The sequence below is a fragment of the Anolis carolinensis genome, chromosome 2 (assembly GCF_035594765.1).
Source record: "Anolis carolinensis isolate JA03-04 chromosome 2, rAnoCar3.1.pri, whole genome shotgun sequence".
NCBI lineage: Eukaryota > Metazoa > Chordata > Lepidosauria > Squamata > Dactyloidae > Anolis > Anolis carolinensis.
In genome coordinates this window covers 116,803,882-116,821,375 of record NC_085842.1, presented here as the reverse complement: position 1 = coordinate 116,821,375, position 17,494 = coordinate 116,803,882, and the positions used below count along the sequence as shown (strand labels likewise).

Sequence of the window (17,494 nt, the reverse complement as noted above, 5' to 3'; positions counted from 1 at the left end):
GCGCGTGTTTATATACATGTGTGTACACATAATTCCTAAAGGTAATGTTTAAGAAAAGTTTTCAGATGACTCGGTGCTTTCCTTTTCTCTCTCTCATATTTGATACGCTGCAATGTGAAAGTGAAATGACATAATTGGCACTTTTGTAAAACCTCTCAGAATTGACCTTGTACAGGGAAAGCATAATGGAATTGTGTCTTGAGAGTAAACCAATGGAAGGATTTCAGTATTTTCTTCAGTGATCTACATTCCATTTGTCATTCTTTGTTTTACAAAATATAACCTATTGTGATGTAAACACCATTCTTAATCACTATTAAATTTAAAATGACAGAAAGCTCTTCCCTGAGACAATATCCACTGCCTGCTATAAGCTTAGCTTCACACATTCCTTTCTCTATTCCTTTCTTCCCTGACTGGCTATTCTAGAATTGCTATTCTATTACTCATTGGATGTACTTTCCAGCTCAGCTGTTGACTTATATTGCCCCTCATTCATTTAATGGAATTCACCATGTTGTAAATTTTATGATTGAAAAGTAATATAAAAACTCCTTATCTTAGTCATCTCAGTATATGTTTAAATACAGACTGCTCCCACAATTGATTTCAGCTTTCTGTTCCCCCGCCTATACTGACTTTCCATTAATTTTTTTAAAAAATAAGACAATGTCTTACACTTGAATGCAAAAACTGACTGAGTATGTGGAAAGAGCAGATAAGCCACAGAATGGAGTGTCAGGTTGAAGACAGCAGATGGTGTGAGACTTAATTCTTCCTCTTCTCTGTTGCTTTTCCACTTCCCCTTCTTGGTCAGAGCTTGAAAAAGTTGTATTCCAAAAAAGTTACTTTCCAAAAGCTGTGCTCTTGATACTATTCTGTAATAAAAGGAGAAGCTGGTATCCTCATATTGCAGGTGGAATGTGCATTTCCCACTATGAAAGAGCTGCTATCCTGTAACTCATCCTGTTTTCCACTGCATCCCACCTGCACCAGTGGTAGTCACTGGTTAGTACCAGGGCCGTAGCAAGAAAAAGATTTCGGGGAGAGTTTTGAAAATTTCCGGGGGGGGGGGGGGGTTGAACCCCTAACAACCCCCCCCCCCCCCCCCGGGTACAGGCCTGCCCACAATTGCATCCATGATGACAGGTTGTGGCCTTCAGTGAAAACAATAGGGCAGTGTGGGTCTTCAAGCACTGGAGTTTATCCTTTCCTGATCCAGTGAGATCTGAGCAAAGACAGAAAAGCTTTAAAGCATTTACTTAATTATTAAGAAGCCAAAAAACTAAGTCAATTGCATTTATGTTGCGATGAGAGGATTTAAAAATTAATGCAATGTTAAATTGCAATTTAAATTTAAGTTAAATGCCTGCACTAAAAGCATTTTGGGGGTCTAATATTAAAGCTGGAGAAATTAATCCATGGTTTTATGATTGGGAGAAAAAAATGCCTACTCAATCTCAAACACTTCTCTCACTTTCCCTTTCTCCCTCCATTATAATCTCATCTTCTAACTGCTACCCTTGCTTTACCTTACCCTCTCCTCTGCTGTAAATAATAAATTTGGAATTGCAGGAGCTCCTTATGACAGCACACACATCCATGCACCAAAGAGCAGCAACATATAACATAATGTCACATTCATTAGTTTCACCATGGCTGCAATTTAATATATAATTACAGTCAGAACCTAATAACAAGTTCAATCGAACTCCCACAATTCCTAACAGCCTATGAGTTCACCCATGTCTGATTTAAATGTTAATGGGAAGAAGGAACTAGATCAGTCATAGTACGGTTCTTTGTGGTGTTGCTAGAAAGTGAAACACTCTTTAGAGAAAGAACTGTATTCTCTGAAGGTATTTTTCATAATGCTTTAGAAATACATCACAAAAAAGTCATTCTCCTGCTTCCTCTGGCATTTACAGCTGGCTTTTTATTTTTTTCGTGTCAGGAGCAACCGGAGTTGCTTCTGGAGTGAGAGAATTGGCCGTCTGCAAGGACGTTGCCCAAGGGACGCCCGGATGTTTTGATGTTTTACCATCCTTGTGGGAGGCTTCTCTCATGTCCCCGCATAGAGCTGTAGCTGATAGAGGGAGCTCATCAATGTTCTCCCCGGGTGGGATTCGAACCTGGCAGCCTTCAGGTCAGCAACCCAACCTTCAAGTCACAAGGCTTTTATCCCCTAGGCCACCGGAGGCTCCTACAGCTGGCTGAGAAGGGTGTATCCCTCAAACTAGGGATGTAAAATGAAGAATGCATCTCCTAGTGGTAAAGTAGTTTAGAGGCCACCAATCTGTCACTTGCAATTGTTGGGTGTAAAGACTTTCACCCCTCTGTACTCTGGGGGAAAGGGGGAGGGGGGAATCCAACAATACCTTCTTCCTGAACATAGTAGGTCAGGATTGTCCTACTTCTAGCCCCACATTGCAGGCTGGAGTACTTTACATTCTCTTTTAACCTGCTGTTTTGTTAATACAGTAGAGTCTCACTTATCCAACACTCACTTATCCAACGTTCTGGATTATCCCAACACATTTTGTAGTCAATGTTTTCAATATATCATGATATTTTGGTGCTAAATTCGTAAATACAGTAATTACAACATAACATTACTGCGTATTGAACTACTTTTGCTGTCAGATTTGTTGTATAACATGTTTTGGTGTTTAATTTGTAAAATCATAACCTAATTTGATGTTTAATAGGCTTTTCCTTAATCCCTCCTTATTATCCAACATATTCGCTTATCCAACATTCTGCCGGCCTGTTTATGTTGGATAAGTGAGACTCTACTGTCCATGTCTGCAGAGATCAGCACCACAAGAAAACTACTGTAAGAAGAATTGAGGAAGGGAAAGTAGTCTGATTTTCTCTTTCTCAAGGAAGGAAGGAGGTTGGTTGAGACACAAGGCACACTCAGCATTAGTCTTTTAAATGTTATCCAGTAGAGTTCTGCTGGCTTTAGCAGACCCTTTCATACTTCTCTCTCTCTCTCTCTCTCTCTCTCTCTCTCTCTCTCTCTCTCTCTCTCTCTCTCTCTCTCTCTCTCATGTGCATGTTTGTATCTACATTAATAAAAATGTGTTTGATTCAAGTGCACCTTGAATGTTTATGCTGGGAATGGATCTTTTTATAAACTCTCTACACAGATTCTAAACAGAGGCCTTAACAGAAAGCAATAATGTAGTTGAAAAAAGACCTTACAAAACTAATTCATTTAATCTGTGTGTTATATGAGAATTTTCTTGAAAAATAAATCTGCATACTTCAGTGAACAGACAAAAGAATAGGGTACATTCAGAGAGTTTACTTTGTCCAGAGTGCCAGATAGTGATCTGAAAAGATTGCATTATATTTGTGCAAACTGGTCAAGGTTACCTAATAAGGCCTGCAGTACTCTTAGTAGTTGTTCTGTGTGTTTATGTGTGAGCATGCCTTTTTTTCATCTTGTGAATTCTTGTTCTAGGTAAACCCAGTGTCCTTTTTTGCAGTTGGATTAGCAGATGCATTTTTGAATCCCTGTTTAAGGTCACTCTCTTGCTTGTGGCAGTAACTGTCTTTGTGTCATATACAAAGGGCAAATGAGTGAACTGGCCCAAACTCCAGTGGATTGGGAGTTTAAGCATAAGTATTTCCACTTGCAGAATTCTGAATAGCCCTGATGTGAGCTCTTGAATTGCCATTGTGTTGAATTCAGTCAATTATTAGAGATGGATGAATCTGAGGGGTGTCTTCTGACTCAGCCATACCAAGGTAAAAAAAAGCTAAAGGTATATGTTGTGGTCCAAGATGGGCTATTTTTCAGGAGAGGTCAAACTTTTGGCACCTTTTCTGAAGACTAGCTCCTTAGTTAAGGAGTTACTCCAGTGGTTAGGATTTTGGAAGAGCTGGTGATTCTTTGTTAACTTCTGAGAGGTGACTTCAATCAGATGGGCCGGGCTGTGGCACAGGCTGTTGAGCAACCAGCTGCAATGGATCACTCTGACCAGGAGGTCATGAGTTCGAGGCCAGCTCGGACCACGTTTGTCTTGTCTTTGTTCTATGTTAATGCATTGAATGTTTGCCTTATATGTGTAATGTGATCCGCTCTGAGTCCCCTCCGGGGTGAGAAGGGCGGAATATAAATATAGTAAATAAATATTAAGACCTCGAGGACTTTTCTAATCTATAGAGTTAGTTTATTGGATTTCCAGAATGCGCCTAGTGAAGAACATAAGACATCAAGGAGGCCTTAGTTTGGGTCTCATCCTGTTGTGATTGCGCCTTCGGGGATTATGGTTGATGGGGATGGAATTCGAAGAGGAAGAAAAAACCCTCGTGATGAGGGTTCACTGGAGGAGTTGCGCAGGAAGCGACTTAGAGAGCTATATGGGGGATCTTCTGAGGAAGATTCAGATGGGGAGATGGATGCTGAGGAACAGGTGGTGGCTGGGGAAGCGGGCACTGAATGGGCACAGCCACCGGAGATGTCTGGGGGTTTGGGGCTTATGGATACTTCTGAACCTGGGGTTTCTGCAGGAGCTGATCCCAATTGGAATGCTTGGAGAAGGGAGGATGGTTCTTTAAGTGTTCATGGGGCTAAGTGTGGGCAGGATGATTGGGACTCCGACGAATTGCTAGGTACTCCAGATCCACGAGCTCTAGCTGTGTGGAGTTCAGACTCTGAGTAGATTTGGGACACCTGGTGTTTGGGTGTGAGTGTTTGGTCACCCAGGAGGAAGGGGAATAAAATGGGAATGTTTGGCCACTGCACTTTGCGTGTGGCAAGGTGTTGCTGAGGCGCCATTGGGATCTCTGTGTTTCCATGAAGACTGGACTTGGACTATGATTTGAATCTGCTGATATCATCTAGCTTGGCTCTCGCTGTGTCTTATCGTGGACCTGTTTTGGATGACTGCACCCTCTTCGGACTTTTGATTGAATTTGACCTGGCTTCTGTCTACGCCCTCTGACTGACGGCTACTCCCGGCTTCTGACTATTGGTTTGTCTTTCGGAATTTCTGCTGTCTCCTGACCTGACCTTGGATTCTTCTGATGACGGCTATTCATCATCCCTTTGAGGCTCTCGGCTTATCTGCACCGTGGAAGCAGCTTTACTGCTTTCCTTGTTTGTTTATTTTCCAGCAATTAACTCTATTTGTTTTCCAAAGCTGAATTGAAGCGTTATTTAGTTTTTTATTGAATGCCAGCATGGGAAATTAGCGTGGCTCGTTTTTGAGTTATTATTGTACAATCTACTCTCGAAACACTGAAAAGTGAAGTGTTTCAAGGATATTTCCTGTGTTTATGTTATTTTTTGGCTTATCTTCGGAATAAACTTTGTTTTGTATGTTAACTGGCGTCTGACTCTTGACACATCCTTTTACTTAAGCATCCTGCCTGCTATGTCTGTTCACGCTGATGCTCACTTAGAAATAATTTATCTTTCAGTTTTCAACCTGATGCTTTCTGGATGTGTTAGACTACAGCCTCCTTCACCTTTACCAATGTGTCCAAGAGAAATGGTCACCTGTGGGTGATGAGAGTTTTAAAAGATGAAATCTGGAATTTGTGAGGTTTGGAAGATTCTTTGGGCACTAACAAATTTCATTTTGGTTGTTGTATGTCCTTTGACAACAAATTTCAGTTTGACATTTTTCTTATATTGCCTGTTTACCATATGCAGTTGACTGAATTGTGTTAGGGTTGATTGCTCAGTATATAAGCACTATCTCTTAAAACAGTGTGCTCCAACCCGCGTCCTAGCAATTCATTTTTTTTGGCCCCTGCCCTTCTTAAAGGAAAAAAATATTTTAATTTAACATTTGGAAAAAAATAGTTTACCCTTCTTACTGCTTTAAGTTTTTAAGGAACATTTTCTTTCTGGAATGTCTCTAGCCCTCACATTCCTATACTGAAGTTTGATGGGCCCTCGGGTAACTAAAGGTTGGACCACACTGTCTTCAAACACACATTCTGCTAGGTTTAATGAAATGCACATGTTTGTGGCTACCATGTCTAGAATGCTAGAGAGACTGTTTCATGTGTGATCTTTTTGCTTTTGTTTTTGCAGGCCAAAAACAGAGAGACTGGTGCATTAGCTGCTGCTAAAGTCATTGACACCAAGAGTGAAGATGAGCTGGAGGACTACACGGTAGAGATTGAGATCCTTGCAACTTGTGACCACCCTTATATTGTAAAGCTCTTGGGAGCTTTTTATCATGACAGCAAATTATGGGTAAGATTATTTTTTATTTCACACCCTTTCAGGTTAAAATAGCCCTCCAGGGAAATAGAAGGCTTGAGAATGAGGCATTGCTTGCAAATCAGCCAATGCTGGATTCAAGTAGTTTTGTTTTTGAATAACTTCATATCACTTTCTCAGATATTTCAGAGCTGCTAATTGCTTCTGTGATTTTTTTTTGATCATTACAATAATACTTGTTTCTAGAGTTCATATTAGTGTGTTTTATCTTTGGCTAGCACTAATAATAATTTGTGAAAAATGGGGGATGAAAACCCTAGTTTTCCCCATCTTTGTTCCAAAAAACTGTTCAGCCTAGTTGCTTGTCTAGGCTGAAGAACTTCATCTTCCTTACTGTAATCAGAATATATCTCAGTGAGCCCTCTTTTCTGCTTGCAATGTTTTCATTGTAAAATGAAGCATTATCTTAGTAATTAATCAAGTGTTACTTATCAGACAAGATTTTGTATTTATCAGTAGCTAACATTTTTTCTAATATTTTCTGATGTTTGTTGTTTAGAAGGCCTTTTTTCAAGAAACATTAAGTTGAGATGTTTTTGCTGGCTCAGTCAGTGGCCGATTTTAGGTACAACCATAAGCCATCATTTAGCAGTACTAATTTTTATTGGTTTGGGATCCAATACAAACTTTTAAGAAGGTGCTGACATTTTTGGGAACACTTTAGCACTATTCTCATTCTGCAGTAAGCTGTCTCTTTGCAACTAGCATTTTTCACATTGAGTTGCCAAAGCAATATTTTTAAAAGTTTTTCTTGAAACAAAAGTGAGATTGGGATCAGAATACCTGTGATATAATACAGTATAAAACCAAAGAATATGAAGGGGAAAGATGGTTTTGACTAATAAGAATGTCTGTTTGTTAATTTTAAATGATTTCTTATATTTCTTTTGTTTTTTAAGTAAGAAAAAGATGAAGGACATGAAAGAAACTATTCTTCTTTACAAAGTTGTGGTTGAAAAGGTTGCAGTGTTTGAGTGGGAGTTAGTCCTTAGGGGAAGGATGCATTGGAAAAATAGAATTAAAGTGGGATACTGGGAAATTGATGAGATTATTCATAAGCTTGCCACGCCTACCACTGTCTAGAGTAGCCAACCATGATGGTTTAGAACACATTTTGTTTAAACAAAGACCTGTTTGTTTGAACATGTACTGTCATTATTGAATACTTCTTAAAAACCAAAAATATGTTTGAATTGACAGACATTCTGGGCTTAAGAATTACACAAAAATAATTCAGAAAAAGATGTGGGGGTAGGGAGGAACAGAGAACACCTTGCCTTTTTCACCCATTGTGATGCTACCTCAGTCTTGACACAGGAAAACTTAAGCATAATGGCTTCCATGTTTTAAGTAAAATACTGACAGCTGAATGACTTTTCTCCATTTCTGAAGAGGAAACTGCCTGTGTCTCTGACTCCTACTTACAAACTGTTGCAGTCTTCGGTGCTCCTAGTTCTTTCAGCCTTTCATTGGCTTTGCACACAGTCCTAAAATGCTTCCCAGTCTCTCTTTTGCTGCATCTATGATGTTGTTATCATTGTCATAGCAAACTGTAAATAGACATTTTTAAAGTTTCAAACTGTGTGGAAGTTGAATGTGCATTTTAAAGGTGAAGTGTTCTTCTTATTTATATCAGAACCATTGTGGTGAGAAATGAACACAAGATTCTTTAAAATATGCTATTCTGATATTTATATAGGGCCTTTTCTCCATTTTCCAGTACTCTGGATTATTTCATATTCTGCTTTTCCCATTACCCACATACTGTATATTGTTGATTTGATAATGTGTGAATGCCTACTGGTATATTTTTGTTTGGTCCTTCTCATGCCCAGTGGAAAATGAATGCATACCCTCCAACTGGGACAGAAGGTAGGGACCGACCCAATTAATTCTCTATCATCCTACTTTTTTATTTTAAAATTTCCTATCTCCCCCTTTTACCTCGGCTTACTTCAAACTTGCTGCAAACTGAATTCAAAATGCACATGTAGCTAACTAACTCAGTAGTTAGTGCCATCTCCCATTGTTGTGCGATAGTGGGGCTTACTATCATGAATAAGTGATAGTTTATGCAATTCAGTCCAGGAAAGGGCAGCCTCTCCATTTTTATCCTCCTGAGCATAGTCCCATTTGTGGCTATGGCTGTTAAATCCACAAATTACTACCACCCTTTGGTGCCTATCAAAATTCTCAGTAAAGGCGAAACAAAACTCTTCATTTGTGGGCTTGTACATAGAGGTAATCGTGATGTTACTGTTAAAACCTCTATATTGTTTTCTTTTGTGTTATGGGCACTGCTGAACTGGAGGCCTGTTTTTACAAAGACAGCACTTCCGTACTGTGCATGTGGTCTTTCCGCCATTAAGATAATTCTGGGAACTTTTGTTTGTTTCTGTTGTTTATCCCTGTGGGTTTCATGGACACACAACACGTCACATTTCTTATACAGTTCATAAAGCAACTGTTTTTTGCTGTTGACATGCCTTCGATGTTAATTGAGATTATAGGCATAGTTGGTCCTGAAAAGGTCAGTTTATTTGTTTGGTTGGTTGGTTGCATACTGCAAGTCGCTTCTGATGTGAGAAAATCAGCCATCTACAAAGACCTTGCCAATTTTGGCAAGGTCACTAACTCTTAAAACGTAAGCATTAGATTCGGGTAAATATGGTATATTCATCACAATTGATCGGGGCAACTGTAACAATATATTCTGTTATTGATGTTTTAAAAGGTGCTTTTAGGATGTTTTTAAGATGTTTTTTAAAGGTGTTTTAAAGATGTTTTAAAGATGTTTTTAAATTGTTGATTTTAGCCGGTTCTTGTAATCCGCCCTGATCCCTAGGGGAGTGGCGGCATATAAGTTTGAAAAATAAATAAATAAATATATGGTTAGTACAATCCTCTGGGCAAAAAAATGCACAGTACCTACAGTTATTTTCTTTCTACTACTTAAGCTACATTGGGATTTGGTCTGTAGATTGTTAAGACTAGGAACTTGAGTGCAGGCAAGCCCAAAGGAAGCAAGTCTTTGGAACTTGTCAGTCTTCTCAGAATTATTTTTAAAGTTAAAATGGATCATCAGTCAGGCCTACAGTACAGGCACAAGCATGCAGGCTTTTCTGAAAACAAGCACCTATGAATTATTTTATTAATATGGAATCATGCTCTCAAGGAAGCTGATTAAACTAGTGACTCAATTTCAATAAAAAAAAAACCTGACATCCTTTGAAAGCAGTGCTTAACTGTCCTTGATTAAAATGTGAGCACATCTGGGTTTAACACGTTGCCTATTTTGAAGAGATGTCAGTCAAGAAGATCTTAAAGAGACACAATTATGGGCCACCCCAATTGCATAATTAATAATAATAATAAAATAATAATAAATCTATTTATAGACTGCCCTCTCTCCCTGAGGGACTCAGAGCGGTTATTTGCATATGCAAATCCTGACAAAGTTTGCAGTTTTAAAAAGTCTTACTGCACCATGATCGTATCCTTATTTCAGTTGGATTTTCTTTTCACATATTCTAGATGGATAGTCATACTTTCTGTAAATTTACAAATCTTGGTTTTTGCATGAACTATAAAACGTAGCTGTTTTATATAGCTTATTTTTATCATTTTTTCTGGCCTATAGTGCTTGCTCTGTTTTATGTGTATGCATGTATATGTACCTAGCTACAAAACAAGAAGGATTCTAATTCTGCAGAGACTTTTTGTGCAAATTGTGGAAAATGTGGACAAGAAAAAAACACTTGGTGCTTTGCTGACATCCTGGTATTGGGATGTATGTATATGTGTGCGTTGGTTCCCCCACATCCATAAACATACATATTAAGAACAATGAAAGACCCATAAGATTCAGCATTGCTAACATAACTTTCGATTTTGTGCAGATTTTTCTATATCCATTGTTATTTTGCCTTTTAGGGTGTCTGTATCCTTGCCTTCTCTTAAAATAAGAAGTGAAAAATCAAGTAGATAGTACTTAGACCTAGGAAAAATGGATCCAGTTTTCCTTCTGTCATGATCAAGACTTATGCTAACTACTATCTGGTATTCTGTCTTTCCTTATGTCAAAAGGGAACTGTTCACAACATAAACATTGTAAACTATTTGGAAATACTCACTCACTGGGTGAAATAGATGGATGTGAAGTTCAATCACTAATGTATTGAATGAAAAACATCTCAGAAAACCATGTGAAAGAAGGATATGAGTGTATTTTTAACAAAATGTTTACAGCTTGTTTGTAACAAAAGTGTGCTCTGAACTATATATTTTTTGTTTACCTGAAGCATTTCTTCTTTTTTTTCCCTCTTGACATGGAGTTGTGGGTGATGGGTGACTTTGCTGAATATTTTCCCACTTAGCTATTTTGTTCAAGAAAAACCAGGCATTATTCCTAAGTGCCCTCATGAATAGTGCTGTTGTGTTGTAAGGGAATAATGGCAAAATGGTCACAATCTGTTTTACAGAATGTTAGTCATTGAAATTCCACCTACTGAATACTTGCATGCTAGACAAGCTGTTGACATTTGATGTATTTTTCCCCCATTGAGGATTGTTTTGTGTTCTGTAAGTCACCAGAAATCTGCTATCATTTTTGTGAAATTATATGCATAGAAGTATGGGTGAAGTTTTTAATCTCGATATTTCTGTTCTGGTTTGTATATTTTCTTGTCAGACTTGATTCCTGTTCAGGGAAGACAAAATGGCATTGAAATAGTTTGTAGTTCATTACAGAAGTTACATTTCTTTACTATGTGTTCAAGAAACAGATCAAAAAGCCAAGACACTACTCAAAAGATTCATAAAATCATAGAGTTGGAAGAGATTGCAAGGGCCGTCCAGTCTGGCCGCCTGCTATGCAGAATACAAAATCAAAGTACTCCTGACAGATTTGATGTAAAGGTCCACAGGATGACCTCCTGAAAATTAACTCTTCTACAATTATGGAATTTTTCATTTCTTTTCCCCTTGCATTTCTTTTTTTCTTTGGCATTGCTAATTTATAGGTTCCATGCGCATTTTGAATGTTGTTCTATTATGTTTGCCATTGACAAAATGGCTACTGTGCTACATACAAGCATGCATATATACATATACATAATAGGAGAGAGAATAGTCTGCTCATTTCAGTCTGGGAAGGTGTGCAGATTTGAGAAAGTGAGAAAGAATGACACTCTCCTCTCTTCCTCTCTCATTTGCATGATCTTTACAAGGCTGTTAGTAGCTTGATACTGCACAAATTGTCAAAAGCAGATGATGGACCTGTATCTCATACAGTGGCCTAGAGTATGGTTGTATCCCTATGGATAGAGTATCATTGCATCCCCTAGAAGAGTTGGCATGATAGGCACTCCTAACCCATGCTGGATTAATTCTGCAACTTGTGGGGTGTTGAGGCAGGTGAAACACAAGTGTCATATTTTTGTAGCTTACCAAAAATCAGATGTCTATACACTTTCAAAAGCAAACATTTAGATTCCCCTGTTCTATAGCAGTTTGCCCATAACATGCAAGTTTTGCACAAAATTCAAGCCATTAATTTCTTCTGTTTTCTGAAATCAGTAGTATGTGGGATAAAACTTTCAGAACATCAGATTAGTTTACATGGAGCATTTATTAGTACATTTTGGGACAGTTTCAGAGAAATAAAGGGTACAAACTCAGCAATCTTTCTCACACATACACTCACCCACACCACCCCACTTTTAGTGTTTCTCTTGTGCAGGATTAATTGTTGAATGAATTGCTAGTTTGTGAAACGGAGCAACCAAAGGTCATGAATTCTTTGCATAGGAAGGGTGGTGCCAAGTTTGAAACACTAATCTTTGCTTTCTCAGCAGTTAAATTACCATGCCAGAGAGTTTGAATCCCCTTTGGTAAAAGGAGAAGAGATTCTATTAAAAGGGTTGAAAGGATGAATTTTTATCTTTCTTCTTAGGTGGTGCAAAACTGTCTCAAAAAGATGTTAATTCAAACATCCATTCAAAAGTATTCTGCTGACTGGTGAGCTACAAAAATCTTCCTAGGTCCCATATTTGCACTTCATTACACAATAATGACAGGGATTTTTTCCTTCAGATATTTCCTTAAATAAAAGCTGATCTTCAGAATCCCATGAGGGAATGTTTTTGACTATATAAATGGTCATTTTCCTCCAGGAATGGGCATAACTTAACTTTCAAGCCATCAGCCAGCATGGCTTCCAAGCATGATGGGTTTGAACAGAACCTGTTTGTTCATGTTTCCTGATTCTATTTCCCCAACTCCTAACCTAGTCAACTTTGTAACTTAAGGAAAATTCCCTCTTTCACTTCAGAAAGACTACATGAGCTTATTTGTCCATCCTTTCATACCTCTAAAAATAGTTCCAGATGTTCTCTGAGGCTCAACAGGGAAAATGATAGATGGCATATTTGGTGATATATCAGATAAATATGAATTTGCTGCAACAGACTTATTTGTGCATGGAACACTGCTCTTATGATTGACATTACCATGTGTCTTGGTATCATTGCTACTGTACAACCAATGTGCTGATATGTGTAGAATGCTGTTCTTGTGATGGATGCTACCACATGTCTTGGTATCATTGCTGCTGTACAGCTGGTGGTGAGGGTAGAGCTTTTTAAAGCTTGACTATGCAAAAGCCACAGGGTATAAGAAGAGCACATTCTGAATTTTCTTCTTCCCAAGAAGGAGGGACCAGCAATGGGTATGTGAGTGGATGGACTCTAGTCACACATAATAATAAAACTTTATTTATACCCCGCCACCATCTCCCCGCGGAGACTCGGGGTGGCTTACATGGGGCAGAGGCCCAAACAACATAGGACAAAATATAGGCAACATAATACAAATCACACTATAAAAAGATAAAATAGTAATACAATATATCAATTAAAACAAAAATACAGGATAAAAAATTGCATTTAAAACACATAAATGGTAAAATCATAATAAATACAGGATAGATTATTAAAAACCCTCTGGGGCTGATTAATTAATGACTGTATCTCCAAAGGCCTGCCGAAACATCCAAGTTTTCAGTTTCCTGAAGGAAGATAGAGAGGGAGCCAACCTAATCTCCCTGGGGAGGGAGTTCCAGAGTCGGGGAGCCACGGCCGAGAAGGCCCTCTCTCTCGTCCCCACCAAACGCAGTTGTGAGAAGGGTGGAAGTGAGAGAAGGGCCTCCCCGGAAGATCTCAGCGATCGATGGGGTTCATAGGGGATGACGCAGTCACGAAGATAGGCAGGTCCCGAACTGTTTAGAGCTTTATAAGTAATAACCTGCACCTTAAATTGGGCCCGGAATATAATCGGCAGCCAGTGGAGCAGCTTGAACAGGGGGGTTGACCGCTCCCTATAAGCAGCTCCAGTTAGTAACCTGGCTTCTGACCGTTGTACCAACTGCAATTTCCGGACCGTCTTCAAGGGCAGCCCCACGTAGAGTGCGTTACAGTAATCCATCCTTGAGGTAACCAGAGCATGGACCACCATGGTCAAGTCAGACTTCTCGAGGTACGGTCGCAGTTGGCGCACTAGCTTTAGCTGTGCAAAGGCCGTCCCAACCACCGCCAACACTTGAGCATCACTTTGGCAGAAAAAATGGAATGCAAAGATACAGAATGGAGGACGCCTGGCTTGACAGCAGTGTGTGCAAAAAAGACCTTGGAGTCCTCGTGGACAACAAGTTAAACATGAGCCAACAATGTGATGCGGCAGCTAAAAAAGCCAACGGGATTCTGGCCTGCATCAATAGGGGTATAGCATCTAGATCCAGGGAAGTCATGCTCCCCCTCTATTCTGCCTTGGTCAGACCACACCTGGAATACTGTGTCCAATTTTGGGCACCGCAGTTGAAGGGAGATGTTGACAAGCTGGAAAGCATCCAGAAGAGGGCAACTAAAATGATTAAGGGTCTGGAGAACAAGCCCTATGAGGAGCGGCTTAAAGAGCTGGGCATGTTTAGCCTGCAGAGGAGAAGGTTGAGAGGAGACACGATAGCCATGTACAAATATGTGAGAGGAAGTCATAGGGAGGAGGGAGCAAGCTTGTTTTCTGCTGCCCTGCAGACTAGGACATGGAACAATGGCTTCAAACTACAGGAAAGGAGATTCCACCTGAACATCAGGAAGAACTTCCTCACAGTGAGGGCTGTTCGGCAGTGGAACTCTCTTCCCCGGACTGTGGTGGAGGCTCCTTCTTTGGAGGCTTTTAAGTAGAGGCTGGATGGCCATATGTCGGGGGTGCTTTGAATGCGATTTCCTGCTTCTTAGCGGGGGGGGGGGGGGGGGGGTTGGACTGGATGGCCCATGAGGTCTCTTCCAACTCTACTATTCTATGAGTCTATGATCAAGTGACAGCGATGAGTCCATGAGGATCCCCAAGCTGCGGTCCTGTGCCTTCAGGGGGAGTGCGACCCCATCAAGCACAGGTAGCCACCCTATGCCCTGATTGGCCTTACGACTGACCTGGAGGACCTCTGTCTTGTCAGGATTGAGCTTCAGCTTGTTGGCCCTCATCCAACCCATTACAGTGGCCAGGCACTGGTCTAGGATCCGAGGGGCTTCCTTGGAAGTAGGTGGAAAGGAGTAGTGGAGTTGAATGTCATCTGCGTAGAGATGGCACCAAACTCCAAAACCCCGGATGACCTCGCCCAGCGGTTTCATGTAAATGTTTAAAAGCATGGGGGAAAGAATAGAACCTTGCGGGACCCCACAGGTCAAAGGCCAGGGATCCGAGCAGGTGTCCCCCAGCTTCACCATCTGGGATTGGCCCTCCAGGAAGGAGTGGAGCCACTGTAGTACAATGCCCCCAAGGCCCATTCCCGAGAGCCGCCCCAGAAGGATACCATGGTCGATGGTATCGAAAGCCGCTGAAATGTCCAGGAGAACCAACAGGGACACACTCCCCCTGTCAAGTTCTCTGCGGAGGTCATCCACCAAGGCGACCAAAGCCATCTCAGTGCCATGACCAGGCCTGAAGCCAGACTGGAATGGGTCAAGATAATTGGTGGCATCCAAGAATCCCTGGAGTTGAGAGGCCACTACTCGTTCCAGAACCTTGCCTAAAAATGGGAGGTTTGAAATTGGTCGGTAGTTAGATAGAATCGAGGAATCAAGGGATATAATCACTGTTCTTTCTGGCACTCACAAAGGCGTAGATGTGAGTAATGTGCCAATATGTACTGAGAGGGGTAGGCCAGAATGAATTGTTAATGCTCATCCTCCCTATTCAACTTCCTTTAGTGCATAATATAACATTAAAAACAGTATACATTGTTAGGACTGAAGCCATTATTTGATCACTGGATGTGGGTATGGTTCAAAATGCATTTGTTCTTTGCAAAACTGTTTCTCATTTAAAGGCTTCTTACCTGGTAGAAAGGACTCAAGCGTATGGAAGGATTGGTTTGATGAGCAGTAATTGGGATCAGAGCCTGGGAATGTTACTACAGCTTTTGCAATGTTATACCATTGTAGTTGAAAACAGTAATCTTTTGAGGATAATCTGCAAAATCAGCACTAAAAAGTAAGTTGAGTTCGAAAAGGTCCGATTAATATTTCCCAAGAGTCTCATAAGCTGCAGGAGAATAGTAGGTGAGTATAGTTTGCTGATCTTCTTGCTTGGTTCCTTGTTTAAGCAAAACCACTAGAAAGTGCTTGTTCCCAAGTCCCTTTTTTATATTTGAATATGTTTTATTTTCTGCTAATTGACATTTGTGTTTCTTTCTTTTTTGAGCGAGCAAAATCTTAACAAACAAAACAAATCACTGCTTAATGCTGTGTTCCATAGGGTGGGACAAGTACATGTAGAAGGCAAACTTCAAAGTTGTGTTTTATACATCTGGGACTATTTGAGTGCGTATTGCAACTTAAACTGGATTTCTGAGCTCCAAGAAGACAATGTGTATATCAGCAGTTTAAGACACCCAACCTCCACCCATATTCCTTTACAGTTCTGGTCATAATTACAAATGCACTATTTTCTAATCTCCAAAGTTCTTTCTGTGGGACAGCCTCCTATCACATCTTCTCTTGGTGGCTTCTCTACCCTCTCTTCTCTACCCGTCTTCTTTCTTTGCACCAAAGGTATTGGTTCTCTCCTTTCAAATCTCTTTTCCGTTGGTCTTCTTTTAAACTACAGCAAAGCAGTGCAAATATCTTAAGTTAGCTAATACTGATTTAGGCTAAATTTGGGTTAATCTTGTCAGATTCTATGTAAGCTTGTCTCATGTTCTTTCTAGGACAGACAACTAGTTCTCAGTATGGAGAGAAGAGAACACAAATTAATTGGACAATGAAGGAATGGCGTTGAGCATTAGCAAATCATTTAGAAGTTGAAATGCAAACTTTCAGATGTGGATGCAGGTACACACACATACATGAGTGTCAAGAGTGATGAGGGATGGAGAGATATAAAGAAAACTAAGTGTTTCAGGAAATAATTCAAAGGCGATTCAAAACAACTAACACTAAAAACTATAACAATGTGTGAATTAAAACCTATAGCTTATAAACATTAAAATAGAATTGAATATAGAAATATTATAAATACATAATCAAAGCAATAAACCCATTAAACAATCTATTAAATTACATAAAACACATCAACTGGAATGGTAGTAGGCTGTTATTGCAGAAGAAAACAGTTAATTCTTTCTTATCCACTTTGGCCAATGGTTTGCTTGAAATATTTTCTGTGGCATAAGTGTATTCCATGTTTGAGGATATTATTTGGAATGTTGGCTCATTTTAAGAATACAAATAGGTAATAAAGGCATCATCTGGAAGTAATGAGTTGAACATGGCTCATAGGAATTCCTGTGTTCTGAATTAAATAGTGTCTCATAATTGGCCCAAGCTGAAATCTGTCTGAAGTTTGTGCAAAATGACCCAGATTTGGTGATGTTGACTATGATGATAAAGTGACAGTGACAGTTACCAAAAGCAATGGAAATTTTGAAATATGTGAAAATATTTGGGCCTGCAGCCATCAGAAGGCCAGTAAATAAGAGCTATATTGTCAGTCTTATGGAAGCTCCTTCTCACCAGACATTGCAGTTGTTTCAAATCAATCCTTAGTCAAAGGGAGCAGAAACTTGTTCTCCACAATTTTCTGTATCATCTGTGTTTGGATACCAGAATACAGCTTGGGAGTAAGAGCTTGCAGAATCTTTTAGCCAACCTCTCCTGTTTCTGCTTAGTAAGTGCTTACTAAGGAATTTTGGGA

The 17,494-nt window shown here is 39.8% G+C and overlaps 1 protein-coding gene across 1 annotated transcript in view; it reads left to right on the top strand.

Moving 5' to 3' along the window:
• Positions 1-17,494, top strand: part of stk10 (serine/threonine kinase 10) — an 84,886-nt gene that overhangs the window by 30,226 nt on the left and 37,166 nt on the right. The window contains exon 2 of the mRNA XM_003217361.3: positions 6,056-6,220. Coding sequence (XP_003217409.1) covers positions 6,056-6,220 — 165 coding nt within the window. The remainder of the gene's footprint in view (positions 1-6,055; positions 6,221-17,494) is intronic.